This window comes from Myotis myotis, unplaced genomic scaffold, assembly GCF_014108235.1.
Source record: "Myotis myotis isolate mMyoMyo1 unplaced genomic scaffold, mMyoMyo1.p scaffold_m19_p_7, whole genome shotgun sequence".
Taxonomy (NCBI): Eukaryota; Metazoa; Chordata; class Mammalia; order Chiroptera; family Vespertilionidae; genus Myotis; species Myotis myotis.
The window spans coordinates 62,521,440-62,536,939 of record NW_023416379.1 but is presented as its reverse complement, the minus strand read 5'-3'; the positions used below and the strand labels follow the sequence as shown (position 1 = coordinate 62,536,939).

General features: G+C 32.8%; 1 protein-coding gene across 15 annotated transcripts in view; it reads left to right on the top strand.

Annotated features, from left to right (window-relative positions):
• SENP6 (SUMO specific peptidase 6) overlaps positions 1 to 14,775 on the top strand; it is a 119,475-nt gene extending 104,700 nt beyond the window's left edge. For 14 of the 15 annotated variants that reach the window (XM_036318374.1, XM_036318375.1, XM_036318373.1 and 11 more), the window contains 6 exons: positions 3,791 to 4,221; positions 8,602 to 8,705; positions 10,191 to 10,279; positions 11,775 to 11,843; positions 11,935 to 12,085; positions 13,636 to 14,775. In XM_036318374.1, coding sequence (XP_036174267.1) covers positions 3,791 to 4,221; positions 8,602 to 8,705; positions 10,191 to 10,279; positions 11,775 to 11,843; positions 11,935 to 12,085; positions 13,636 to 13,845 — 1,054 coding nt within the window. In that variant the 3' untranslated portion in view covers positions 13,846 to 14,775. Of the gene's footprint in view, positions 1 to 3,790; positions 4,222 to 8,601; positions 8,706 to 10,190; positions 10,280 to 11,774; positions 11,844 to 11,934; positions 12,086 to 13,635 lie in introns of those variants that run through there. The other variant, XM_036318386.1, reaches the window with a different exon arrangement.
• The last annotated feature ends 725 nt before the right edge of the window (positions 14,776 to 15,500 follow it).

Genomic DNA, 15,500 nt, shown 5'->3' with positions numbered 1-15,500 from the left:
AGCCATTCCTGTATTTTATAGCAGATGCCACAAGGCAAAGTAAGGGCATGACAAAGATGTTCACAACATTTTCCTGGGATTCAATCCTCCTCAGCTACATGCACCTGAATTCTATCAAACCTACATCACTCAAGCATGTGTGGCCATGTGTTCAGACCAAGGGTTCAAGCTTACAACTACAGCTGTTGGCTATAATTGTGCTGGGAGGGCCCTGCCTTCCAAGCTGGGACTTGCACGTGGCAATGAGAGGACTGTGCCCTTTCATCAGTCCAAGGCCTGAACCTGTCCAAAACACTTAGCAGCTCCCCACAATAAAGTTTTAATTCTGTTTCTTTGTTTCTAATGTTGTGGCCCCACCCCATAACAAAGAAACAATTTCCGGAGGATGAGGCCCAGTAATCCGGATTTTAAAAAGATTCCCAGGTGATTCTAATGTGCAGCCAAGGTTGAGAACCACTGCTATAGGTACTATTAAAAATATATCTAAACGTGCAATTCTTTGTTCAAAAAATGAGCATGTTCAAAAATTAAATGAAGAAAATTTGGATATACTCGATGGAGATTTTCACACATATTTGAGTGATGATTCCATTGATTACACAGATGATGCTGAAAAGGAAAATTTTCCCATCAAATTTCTTAATAGTATTACTCCTTTGGGAATGCCCTGTCATAAATTAAAATTAAAAGTGGGTGCAATCATCATGCTATTGAGAAATCTCAATAGTAACTGGGGTCTTTGTAATGGTACCAGATTTATTATCAAAAGATTACGACCTAACATTATCGAAGCTGAAGTATTAACAGGATCTGCAGAGGGAGAGGCTGTTCTGATTCCAAGAATTAATTTGTCCCCATCTGACACTGGCCTCCCATTTAAATTGATTCGACGACGGTTTCCCGCAATGCCAGCATTTGTGATGACTGTTGATAAATCACAAGAACAAACTCTAGACAAAGTAGCATATTCCTACCTGAACCCGTTTTTGCACATGGTCAGTTATATGTTGCTTTCTTTCGAGTTTGAAGAGCATGTGATGTTACAGTTAAAGTTCTAAGTACTTCATCACAAGGGAAGTTAGTCAAGCACTTTGAAAGTGTTTTCACTCTTAATGTGGTGTACAGGGAGATATTAGAATAAGTTTAATCACTTTATCAGTCATTGTTTGCATCACTGTTGTTTTCATATCATGTTTTTGTTGTTTTCATATCATGTTTTTGTCGTTTTTATATCATGCCTCTGTTATATCCTTTTGTTACTGTTTATTTATTAATAAATTTATATATTATTTTCATACACATTTTACTAATTTCCTTTCATCACACTTCTATTATAGAGAAAGGGCAAATAGCAATATTAAAATATCTCTGCTAATTAATTCCCTGTTTAAAAAATATATATTTTATTGAATTTTTACAGAGAGGAAGGGAGAGGGATAGAGAGAAACATCAATCAACTGCCTCCTGCACACTCCCCACTGGGGATGTGCCCGAAACCAAGGTACATGCCCTTGACCGGAATTGAACCTGGGACCCTTGAGTCCACAGGCCGATGCTCTATCCACTGAGCCAAACCGTTTAGGGTAATTAATTCCCTTTTAATGTGCACGAATTTCATGCACCAGGCTAGTAGTGTGTGTATGTATGTGTGTGTGCGTGCGTGTGTATGGCCATTTGTCAGAAATGAATTATAAAAATTTTAAATAGAAATATAATTTTGAAATACACACAATTTGGCAACAGAGGCACATCCTTCTTAGTCACTCTATCTGATGTGGATAGAAACTATGATCAGTAGTGAAAAGTAGAGAATGAATAAAGATGTGGAGCCAGAAAATGATTCTGCAAGAGTACTATGCCATTTGTGCATGGAAGAATAGCCCTAATTCATGAGGGTGCATTTGTTTTATTTTTAAGAGGTAAGCCACAGTATTTATACACACTGATTATATTACATGGACTGCCATATATTTGTCATTTGTTGTATTTTCAATTTTCCAACTAAAAACTGTTTGTTAAAAATTGTCCCAGTAATTGATAAGGGGCAGAAATTTGATATTTGGATCTAATCCATCTTCAGATACGTGGAATTACCTGTTTTAGCCTCTTCTCCCACTGGTGATTTAAGCTCAATGTAGGTGCTATTAAAAGGATCATTAAAGCCAAAACCGGTTTGGCTCAGTGGATAGAGCGTCGGCCTGCGGACTGAAAGGTCCCAGGTTCGATTCCGGTCAAGGGCATGTACCTGGGTTGCGGGCATATCCCCAGTAGGAGATGTGCAGGAGGCAGCTGATCAATGTTTCTCTCTCATCGATGTTTCTAACTCTATCTCTCTCCCTTCCTCTCTGTAAAAAATCAATAAAATATATTTTTTAAAAAAAAAAGGATCATTAAAGCAAAATGATGGCTCTTAGAGGTTGAAAGTGATCTCAGCTGTTTCTTGCAGCTTTCTTCTGTCAGCTAGGTGAAGAAAGAATTTTCCTCCTTTTTCAGTGAGGCATTAAAAAATTTATAGCTTATATCTACATTGTCATAACTGAGAAATGTTAAAAACAGTGATAAACTTAGGTTGTTGCTATAGGTGGAGAGTAACTGTTTAATCAGCTTTAAAACACATTTTTTTCACATTTTAACATTTCTGAAATTCAGATGTGACATACAATTAGCTGTGTCTTAGAGTTCAAGTGAGAAAGTTGGTGTGCTACTATTTCTACCACCCTAATCTGACCTAAGTCCACAGGATACTGAGGATTAGTAATTAAGGAGAGAAGCATTCCTCCACTTGTCTTTTATAGGACTGAGGATGAAGCCAACCTCTGATCTTTCTATTTAGGCTGTCCAATGAAGAGACAGTGCTGTTCTGTAGTATTGCCTTGGGGTAATTTAACATTTTGCAGAAATGAGAATGTAGCATAACTTTTATTCTCATCACTAGATTTATTTTTTTCATTCAAAAAATACCTGTTGAACATCCTACTATATTATAAACATTGTGCTCAGGCTAGTAAGTTCTCTAACATCTATGGCCTGTTCCTTTTATTTTAGCATGTAATACTACCTAGCAAATAGTAAGCCCTCAATAAAATTCATTAGATTAATCACTAGTAGCCAGTGTTAGCTGTGTAGCTTCTTACTTATGGCTTATATCCTGCTGTTGAGAGCTGTGGTACCTGAATTCAGCTATATCACGAGCATCCACTTGATAGCTGGAACTCTACTAATATTTTCAGTTCTTTTATAATCATTACATTGGATATGTTATTTCATTTTAGTGTATTTACATTTCAATATGGCATGAGACAAAGGATTATTTGATACTTTCAATGTTAAGCAATTCCTACCTTATTAATAAGAGACACACAGACATGGTTAAAGTTTTTTAAAAGCTATATATATGTACAATATTTAAAAACTTCAAAATTATACAGTCTGATTAAACTTCTGAAGACATTTTAATTTTAAGACTAGGTAGATTTCTATCCTTTGACATAAATAAAGCAAAAGGAAGGTGAATGGGAATGATGAATTGGCAGTGATATCATTTATATTTTGTTAAATTACCTGAAAAAAATAATAAATTTTTCATTCCACAAGCAAGAAAAGGTTTAAAGATTGTTTGCAAAAGTGAATACAGGCTAGAAAATTCTAACAAAACTTAGGTTGAAAAAATTGGGCATTCTTAATAAATTTCTTCAGAAAAGCTTTAGAAAAGCATTTCAATTGATATTTATTGCCAAATATAATAAACTTTTCTAAGAATATATTCAGTAGTTTCATTTGTTTTTTACAGTGCACACTGGTTTTTGGCTGTTGTTTGTTTCCCTGGTTTGGAAAAACCGAAGTATGAACCTAATCCTCATTACCATGAAAATACCGCCATGCAAAAATGTTCAACTGTAGAGGACAGTTGTATTTCTTCTCCTTCAGCCAGTGAAATGGACAGTTGTTCACAAAACTCTTCTGCCAAGCCTATAATTAAGAAGATGCTAAACAAAAAGCATTGCATGGCTGTAATTGATTCAAGTGCTGAACAGGAAGAAAGTGACTCTCATTATCGGAGAAACATATGCAGTGCGAAATGTAGTCTGAAAAAAATCAATCATACTGCAAGTGAAAATGAAGAATCAAATCAAGGAGAATCTGCATGCCAGAAAATTGTTGATAGGACTACAAGTGAGAATGGCCTACAGAATGAATATTTAAATTCTGTGCACCATACAGGTATGTTTCTAAATGTTTTGAAAGAATCAAGGAATTCAGAGTTAATTGGATTTTTTATAATCAGGATTAAGATTTCAGGGTACACTTTTTATTAAAAGTCAGATTTATTGAAGTATAATTTATCTAAATGGAACATTTCGTCATTTTATAAGTATAGTTCAGTGAGCTTTGATAAATGTTTATAGTCATGTAATCACTACAACAGTCAAGATTTAGAACCTTTCCATCACTCCAAAAAAAATTGCCTTGTACAGTCTATTCCCCTCACCTCTACAAAGAGTGCAGTTTTAAAATTGTAGTACAAGGTCTACATTTTCCATTCATAAGATCTTGGATTTCTTTTCTTTTTTTTTTTTAATATATTTCTTTATTGATTTCAGAGAAAAAGGGAGAAGGAGAGAGAGATAGAAACATCAATGATGAGAGAGAATCATTGATCGGCTGCCTCCTGCACACCCCCCACTGGGGATCGAGCCCACAACCCAGGCATGTGCCCTTGGCCGGAATCGAACCTGGGACCCTTCAGTCCGCAGGCTGACACTCTATCCACTGAGCCAAGCCGGCCAGGGCTTATTTTCATTTTAAAGGAAATTTATTGTATTCAGGATAAATAGTAGTTGTACACAGTCTTACACCTGTAAGGTGAATTAGTTCAGTCTTCTCACTTTACAGATGGGAAATTGAAAATCAAGTGGCCAGAGGCAGAAATTAAAGGTTTTCCTCCAAAATAGTTGTTGACATTGAGATTAAAGGTTATTTCCTTATTCTTCACTTTCCTTCATTTTTCCAGTGTGAAGAAGGGCACTGGTGCAGCCTGTCTTTATTTCCCTTCAGTTTTTTTAAATTGTGGTTTGTTTGTTTTTTCTTGAATCAGTTCCATATTTCTAGCACTTGTTATGGAAATCTGAGGTTTCTGTTCAAATACTTAAATTTCATGTAAAGTTGATTGTATAATTTTCTCTCCATCCCCAAGGTAAAAAAGTCTACTCCATTAAATCGATACAGTGCTATAGTGTATACCTTGTAAACTTACTAAACTGTGAATAGATCCTAATATATTTTTTTGGAGGAAAAAGGTCAGTATAAAGCATAGAAAAATGTATGTAAATTCAGAAAGAACCTATCAAAAATTGTGAATACTGAGTATACTCTTGGTACTTTTACCAGTTTATTTTAGTAAATCAGAAGAAAGCTATTGCTGAGGTCTTATAAATATATTTTTACTTTTTATTTAGTTTGACATACTAAGCTGCATAAAGCTAATACTAGCACTAGAGTATTTATATATGTGCACTTTTGGAGATAAGAGGCAGAAAAGGGGAGTGGTATGTGAATATCTTCATTGAACTATTTTTTTAAATTCCCCCTTTGATCAGTAATTTCATCCATTTTAATGTGAATTCAAATGAAAAATAAATTAAAGTGCATGATTTAAAAACCAAGCAATGGGACAAAAACCTAGGGCTTCATATACACAAACTCCAGAAATTCCTAGTGGCCTTCTACTGCAAATTAATGTTCCAGTCTTTAAAGTTGTAGTAGCAGTTAAAGTTGAGTAAATATTCTCACAAATGCTAGTGGAGACCGCAGTAGGAATAATCTGTTTTACATAATTTGCCTTTCAATATTCGTTTATTCTAAGTATTTTTTTTTTATTATAGTTTGTGCATTTGGTATTTGTTTTGGCTTTTCTTGTTTGTTTTTTTGTTTGTTTGTTTGTTTGTTTTAGTATGTGTGTAATATCTTTCTTAAAGGAAATTAATTTACCTTTATTGTGTGTGATACACTGATATTTTCTATTCCCTTGAATTAATCTAATAGTGGTAGTGCCCCACAGTTTGAAAAAAAAAATGGTGCTCTAAAAAAAAAAAATGGTGCTTTAAAAAGAAAAAAAAATGGTGCTCTACAGTAGGTGTGTGCATTTTTCAAGAATGAGGTCCCATAGCTATCATCAGATGCTTCAAAGGGCTCATTCACCAAGAAGCACATTAAAGAAGAGTTTCTCTAGAGGTAACCTTACTACCTCAGAGAGGATGGTTAGGCAGTCTATCCTATATAAAATGAAAACTTCACTAAAAATTAGGATACAGAAAACTTATAAAAATTTTTGTGACATGATTAAGATCTCAGTAATTGATTTCTGTTTGGACTGGGGGTATAGTTGGCAGGACTTAATGAAGCATTTTAGACAGTTTTAATATAATATTAAGCATCAAATAATACAGTTAGAAGTGTTGTCTATTGATGTCAGATAATATGCTACAGTAAATAAGTGGAATTATATCTTCTCACAGGAATTAGGTTCTTTTAAGGTCTACTGTAGGAAAATAATATGTGGTATCACTACTTCCATTTGCTGTTTTTTCCGTTGGGCACCACATGAAATAGTTGTCTTGTATGGAACATGAAAAATGTGTGTGTTTAATCTCTAGACTCAAACTCAGACATCTTCAAATGATCTCACTATGAAGCTCTCAGTAACTGGGACTGATTGAGAGAACAGCTGATGGAGTTGCCACCTCACTTTATATCAGAGCATTTGTTTACTGAATGAAATGGTTGAAGGAATTGATTACACTAGTTAAATTATTGTTCCATTTGAAATGCATATACAGTTTAATTTGTTTATATGACAGTTTTGTAGATATAAATAGTTTACCTCTAGAATAACTTGATTGTAATTAACTAATTCTAAATTGCTTGAGGATTTGAATAAATTTTATTCAAATATAGTTGTTTTGGTTTCAAACATAAAATACTGGTATATGAAAAAGATAAATTTTAAAAAATTATTCTTGCCCTGGCCGGTTTGGCTCACTGGATAGAGCATCGTCCTGGGAACTGAAGAGTCCCAGGTTTGATTCTGGTCAAAGGCATGTACCTTGGTTGCAGGCACATCCCCAGCAGGGGATGTGCAGGAGGCAGCTGATCGATTGCTTCTCTCTCATTGATGTTTCTAACTCTCTATCCCTCTCCCTTCCTCTCTGTAAAAAATCAATAAAATATATTTTAAAAAATAAAATAAAATAAAAAGTTATTCTTTGCATAGCAAAAGGATTTACTCTAGTGCTTTATTAATTTTAAGTAGTGTTTTTGATTACAACATTTAGATTTTTATACATGTCTTTTTAGGAGCACATTTTATTTCTCTGTTTTTTCATCCCATCATTCTTAGATTGCTATTCTTAATTCCATTCTAAAATCGTATGCCAAAATAAATTTTTCCCTATCTTAAAATTACACTTTTTAAAACTTGGAAATAGTATGCTCTACAATAAACAATATTGGTATAGTTGGTATTAAAGTGCCTGACTCAGTTTTCATGGAAATCATATTCCTTTGAAACATTTTATGTGATTAGCTTCTTTAAGCAAAATTATAGATTTTTAAGATGATTCTTGAAATAGACCTTTAAAAGTATTCATTTCAAATTTTTTATGAGTCAGTTATTTTTGTACTACCAGCATCTACATTAGGCTTGTGTTGTTTTATTTTATTGAAAAATGAATATAACCAGACATGAAGGAAACATATACCGAGTTGGGGGACTCATCCGTAACTATTCTAACATGAAGATTATTTTCATTTTTGTCTTTTCCTTTTTATTTGTCCAAAAGCAAGCCTATTTTAATCGTGTTTATTTTTTTTATCCTGTATTGTACAGTTTTTCATATTTTCACAGTTTTAGTTTAAAATGTACAGTTTTTCATCTTATGTTCTACCATTTTTTTTTAATATATTTTATTGATTTTTTACAGAGAGGAAGAGAGAGGGATAGAGAGTTAGAAACATCGATGAGAGAGAAACATCGATCAGCTGCCTCCTGCACACTCCCTACTGGGGATGTGCCCGCAACCAAGGTACATGCCCTTGGCCGGAATCAAACCCGGGACCCTTCAGTCCACAGGCTGACGCTCTATCCACTGAGCCAAACCAGCCAGGGCTACCATTTAATAACTGTCTTATTAGAATAATATCTGTCATTTAGGTTATTTTCTGACTATTGTCGCTTTTGTTATTAGTTAAAGATATCTGACATACCTAGCACAAAAATATTTATTTATATACATCCGTAGGTATAATATATTCATACTTATATTTAAATATACATTTATATTTAATCATATAATTGATGCCTAGTTTTTAAGTTTTAATGAATTTTAAGGTCTGAATAGTAGAAACAATTCTGTAATTGACATGCCAATCCAGGGTTTAATTAAAAGTAATTTATTTTACATTTGGATACTACATGCTAAGGCAGATGTTGTATCCTTAATTACTATATCCTTTATTGATTACCTGCCTAACATCTTATAGCCTATATACTATAAGTTATATGCATGGGCTTTTTAAATTATATAATGTTTCTTATTAATACAGATGGTTTAAGCAAAATCAGACTAAACTATAGTGATGAATCAGCTGAAGCTAGTAGATTGCTTGAAGATGAACTCATTGACTTTTCAGAAGATCAGGATAACCAGGTGAAACTTACTTGACAAAAAGTTCTGATGTTTTATCTAATTAAGTGTTTTTCTTTGGAGTCTTACAGGTAGTTTCTTCAACCAGTAACTCATGCATCTGGACTTGGTTTTCATTTTAAAACACAAATTAAGTTTTCAGTTCAGAGGTTGCTATGATAAATGTGCTAGTGCTGTTTTCTTTTAGTTTTGAGCCACCCTCCCCACCCCCCCAATTATGGATGAAACTAAAAATACCCACCATTTTAATAGAAAATAAATTTTTTCAAATCAACACAGCCACCACCCCTACCACCCTTTCTCTTCCTCTTTTAAATTGTTTTTGGGCTATATCTAACCTTTGGTCTAACTTGACATTCAGAAGACAAATGTTTAACGTTTTGATTATATTAAACTAAAACTGTATTATATTCTACATTTTCAGTGATTTTTGGGGGGGTCTAATTTAATATATATGGCAGGAGCAAATAATACTTAGTTAAAACTAACATAGATCTACTCTAATATTTATTTAATGTCTCACTTGCTCCAATAAACTTTACTAACACCAAGAATAAAATATATTATTTAAAATATTTTATAATTTCAGTTAAAAATGGCTTTATATCTAGAGAAAAGTTTATAAAAATCCTATAGCATACTATTTCTTTAATTCTTTAACTTTTTTTAGTTAGGACAAACTGAATTTATTTAGTAGTGAAGATAGCTTTATACTGCACAAATTTTCTTTCTTGCTTCTCTTGTGAACAAAGCCATTTTTTGTGATGTTTAAATGGTCTATATGGCTATAAAACATAGTTTTTCTCTCAAACGTATACAGACATACATATGGGTTATATATAAGGCTTATAATGAGCATTCATGCTTCTTTGGTCATAGCACTTATTTCATTTGTAAGGTTGCCAAAAGCTTCTCATAGAACAAAATAAGCTTTGTTTATTTTACATGCAAGATAATTTATAGAATAAGACACTGTCATTAAGCTGTCTTCTCTCAAATGAAGTGGATATATGGTTTTGTTAAGGAGAACAGTGTTTCCAAAAACCCTTGAAATATTTCTGATTTTTAAAAAAATTTATGTAAAAGAGTAATAAATAAAAGTTACTCATGTCCTATTATGAAACAGTTATCTTAATAACCAGCTAACTTAATTTTTATAGAAACACCTAAAATCAGAGCAATGGTATTGACCAGAGAAGAATCAGTCGTAATATATTGTCTTTAAAAATGTATTCTAGATTGAGCATATGATGTAATAATTTTTCAGATTCCTTTGATTTGTAGTTTCTTTTCATTAAAACGTCAGTGTTGTGATATTAGATAATTGGAATCAAGTGACATCCCAATTTTTGTGTTTGATCACCTCACTAGAAATGTTTTTGACATATTTGTTATAAAAGATTTCTATCCTCAATAGTTCTACTTTGGTAGGTTATTGGTTATTTAGATTGTATATTTTCAATACTAACAGCAGGCTCTCTCTTATAGGATGACAGTAGTGACGATGGATTCCTTACCGATGACAATTGCAATTCAGAAATAGGACAGTGGCATTTAAAGCCTACTATCTGTAAACAGTAAGCATTGATTACATGAAAATCTTTATTTATGTACCTTCATAAAATAACATGACTAAACAGTTTTTTGTTTTGTTTTTTAAATATTTTTATTGATTTCAGAAAGGATGGAGGTGGAGAGAGAGAGAGAAACATCAATAATGAGAGTGACTCATTGATCTGCTGCCTCCCACCCACAATGGGGATCAAGCCTGCAATCCAGGCATGTGCCCTGACCCAGAATCAAACCGTGACCTGGTTCATAGATCGATGCTCAACCAATGAACTACACCAGCCGGGCTAGACAGTTTTATTTAAACAAGTACTAAGCAAAAGTCACAATGGCTGTCAGTTTCATTGAGGAAAACTGGATCATGCCCAATGTCCAAGGATCAAATGGAGAGAAAGAATAATTATTTTAGTCCTCTATTTTTTATGTGTGCATGCATGCACATACAGACATTTCCACCCCAAATGAGAGTGAGTTCATTTTGGTTTTCGGAAGTAATACTATATTCTGAGGTCTCTCTAGGGGCTCCAAGCTTCTTAGGTGATGACATATTGCCTATTTGTAGACCTCATCTTTTTTGGCTTCTTTTTCTTAACTTTTTTTTTTTCTTTGTAGAAAATGTTGGTTAAAACTCCATTAACAGCTTTTGAAAAGCAAACCTCATTTATAAAGAAAAATATAGAGACCTTGAACAGTTAAGAGATCTCCAAATCCCACAAAATTTTAGCCTGGAAGAACCTAGACCCATGGTCGGCAAACTGCGGCTCTCGAACCACATGCGGCTCTTTGACCCCTTGAGTGTGGCTCTTCCTAAGCCTTAGGAGTACCCTAATTAAGTTAATAACAATGTACCTACTTATATAGTTTAAGTTTAAAAAATTTGGCTCTCAAAAGAAATTTCAATCGTTGTACTGTTGATATTTGGCTCTGTTGAATAATGAGTTTGCCAACCACTGACCTAGACCTTTAAACATTCCAGGTCACTCTGCACTACATTAGACTTCCTTACCTTTACTTGGGTTTATAACAAAATTTTGAAGGTTGAGTCTTATAATGAGTGTTCAAAGTGGAATCACTGGATTCTTAATTAATTCTTGTATGTGACGATTACCTGTTTTGTTACCTGTAATAGGTTTTAGTTACAAGTGTGATTATTTTCTTCTGCTTTTGGTGGAATATAGGTATTCAAATTTTCAGAATGCTTTTGACTTCCTATTAAATTTTGAAGTATTTTTAGAAACCTACTATGGAACTCTATTGAAATATATTGACAACTAAAATATGGTTAAATTACTACTTTATTATTTGGTATTTAACATAGCCATTGGCTATTTAAGTATTGTTAGGGTATGTATGTCTATAAGGTTTATTCCCACCACCCTCCCTAACTTTTACTTAGGCATGCAAAGGGAATATTGAAGGTTTTAAATTGTATTGCTAATGCACATCTCTTTATGCTCTTTTAACATTATAAGGTGTTAACATTTGGTCCTTTCTACCATGCAGACCTTGTATCCTACTGATGGACTCACTCAGAGGCCCTTCTCGATCAAATGTTGTAAAAATTCTGAGAGAGTAAGTTCAGAACTGCACCTCGTACTTTGTATTCTGTTAGAAATAAAGAACTATATATATGCATATTCTTACTACATATTTATTGTTGCAGGTATTTAGAGGTGGAATGGGAAGTTAAAAAAGGAAGCAAAAGAAGTTTTTCCAAAGATGTTATGAAAGGCTCTAATCCAAAAGTACCCCAACAAAATAACTTCAGTGATTGTGGTGTATACGTATTGCAGTATGTAGAGAGCTTTTTTGAGGTGGGTTTCAAATTGTTGGATATGAGATAATAAATAGTAAAATACTATTTGGGGTCTTATGTTATTATAAAATAATAGTAAGTAAATATTTTGAAGAGTTTGAAAAACTATCATTTCAAAAATTATTCCAAGGAGCAAAAACTTCCAAATTGGCGAATTTTTAAGACATAAAAAGGTTATATATTTCATCACATCTAAGCCTTGTGACCTCATTCTTCATCACTAATCAACTCCCCTTCCCCCTGGCTCTTTCTACCTTAAGAAATCTCTCCCATGATGTGGATTGCCCCTTTCACTCTCTTTTTTCCTCTTCACAGATATATTTCTGGAGATGTATTTATATTCACTGTCTTCATTTCCACAAATTCTGCTTCTCAAATCTCTGTAATCTGGCTTCATCCTCATTCTTATATTGAAATTGTTCATGACCTCTAAGCACCATTTGACATTGACCATTCCCTTCCTCATAATACTTTCTTCCTTTATCTTAAGAGATGCAATAACACTCATGCATATTTTATTTCTCTTGGATATTCTTTCCAGTTATATTGACTCCTTTTTCTTAATTCACTATTCATTGTACCATAAATGTTATCACTTCATGTTAAATATGTTCAATTCTTTATTTCTCATGCCACTTTTGAAGTTCAGTATACTAGCATCACTATTCTAAACTACTGCCTCCTAACTTCTGTTTTTCACAGTTGTTTTCCAGAAACCCAAATCTAGTCATGTTACATTAAATCTTATAATGGCTTCCTGTTGCTCTTGGATTAAAGAAAATTCATGTGGCCTGCATGATCCAACTCCTGTCCAAGCTCCTAACCTCATATCCTACCATTCTCACTCTAGCATTCTGTATACCAGCCACCTGAGTGTCATTCAGTTTCTCATATTGTGTCGTGTTCTTTCTCATCTCTAGACCTTGATACATAGTTCTTTACCTGAAATATTCTTTCCTATTGCTTCTATCATTTCTTATTTGGCTAACTCCATTTAACTTCGGGTCTTAGCTTAAATATTACTTCTTTTTGGAATTGTGTTTAGCCCCCACATATGTATAGGACTCTCTGATTCTACTGTCACAATATTTGTCATAGTCATTATTTTAATTGTTATCTGTCTGTCTAGACTAGAGTCAACAAGCCTTTTTATAAAGGGTCAGATATTAAGTAATATTTTAGGCTTTGCAGCTATACAGTGTCTGTTCCTATTCAGTTCTGTTGTGGCAAGAAAGCATATACAGACAACATGTAAATGAGTTAGTGTAACTGTGTTCCAACAAGGCTTTATTTACAAAAACAGGCAGTAAGCAGAATTTGGCCCACTAGCTGCCATCTGCTGACCCCTGATCTAGATGACCGTCTGTTGGCAGAAGCTATCTATCTCCTGTGCTGAGCAGAATGCCTGGCATGTTGATAGATAATGACTGAATACATAATAACTGAGTTGTTGATTTTTAATTTTTAATGTTGGAATGCTTTTGTGTTTTAACTTAAACTGTTATTCCTTATAATTTTCTAATATGCATCTAACATCTTTATTTTCAGAATCCAATTATCAATTTTGAACTACCTATGAATTTGGCAAACTGGTTCTCTCCCCCAAGAATGAGAACAAAAAGAGAAGAAATTCGAAACATAATTCTAAAGCTGCAGGAAGATCAGAGTAGAGAGAAAAAGAAGTATAAGGACACGTACTCAACAGACACATCTTTGGATGAAGGAACAGAACAAAGTATTGACAGTATCTCAGATTGACCATTTCTGATTCTTGTCAGTGTTGTCCTGAGAAACAGGTGACTTTCATCTTTGGGTACAGACAGTAAAGAACTGAAGTGCTCACTACTCAGAGTGATTTGAAAATGTTAATGCTTGTATAAATGTCATATAATTAATTTCCAGTGGAGTATGTATTAAGTTAGTCTGTAAATATGTTAATGAGGCCAATTTTTCCAGCATTTATAATTATTTTTTTTTTCACTTGTTAGGAAGCTTTTGTTATGTATTTTCTGTTAATAGTATTGAAAACTGCAACTTCTAAACACTAAATAAATAAATATTTATAGGAGGACATGATTAATTTGATATTCTTTAGTGAATTTGTATTAAATTCCTCGGTGTGTGTGATATATTTCATGGGAATTATTCAAATATCTATGATAATTTTTTGACCTTTTGCATTTCTAAAGTAACTTGAAATATGAAAACAAGATGAACCCTAAGGCATTTTGAACAAGAAAGACATCTTTATGTGCTTGTAAAGCAGGGGGAAAACAACAGCTTTTTAAATTCATATATTCCCTTGTGTCCAAAAAACTCCAAAATGGAATAAATATAATTTTACATAAATATTTAAGGAGAAGTAATTCAAAGAATAACCTTGAATTAAACTAAATAACTGTGCTTTATCATATATTATTGCCAACTACATTTCTGAAGACGTCTGAGGCTCAGGTTAAAACTATTTTGATAAGTGCAGCTCGAATTTCAAATATCCCATGTTATCTTTCTATATTATAGCTTAAAATATTCTACAATATGTGTGATATAGTTAATTGGTAAACATTTTTAATCTGTGAACACAGCAATTTAAATAGGAATTAAATATTTTTTGTAATGGCTTTTGCTATTTTTTCATTGCTCATTTTGTTCTTGTTATTTTGATAAAGTATCAGACTTTGCACATGAGTTTTTTAGTGTAAATTATTTTTACATGTGAAAGTAATATCTTTTGATCAATTGCTTAATGCAGGAAAAAAAATCCCCTACCTTGAATTCCCCTTTTAAATTCTTAAAATGTGATGGTTTTGATGACAGATTTACAACTCATATAGGAATCTTGCATATATCTGCTGAAACTATTATTTTCAAATGAAACATCATACATTTCTTTTGAATTAACTTTGAGACTCAAAATATATATTTTAAAAGTCATTTTTTGTTAAAAATGATTTTCAAAATGCACATATGTATAACAAAAATAGTTGAGACTATAAGGAAGGCCATTTAACAACTAAAAAAAATTTATTGAGACACACTCATTAAGGGAAACCTTAAAATGTAGGTTTAGGGAAGATCATCATTAGTGCTTTCAATTATAGTTTTGTTACTTTGAACTATGAGAACATTTTTAAATTTCTGATTACATTATTTTTTTTTAGAAATGCCCTAGAGCTATTAGCCCAAATATGAAAAAATGAGTTTAATCTAATTACTTACTGAATATGGACAAAAAGAAATGGAAATGGTTTTTTTTTAAATTCCTGATAGCAGTAAACAAAATTCATATATTTAATTTTTTAAATATACTGTATTTTATCAGAATTTGAAGTTACTGAAAAAACTATTCTAAAATGCTCATTTGTTTTTGTTTTAATTTCTGATGGTTTCATTTTGCATTCTTAATCTTATTA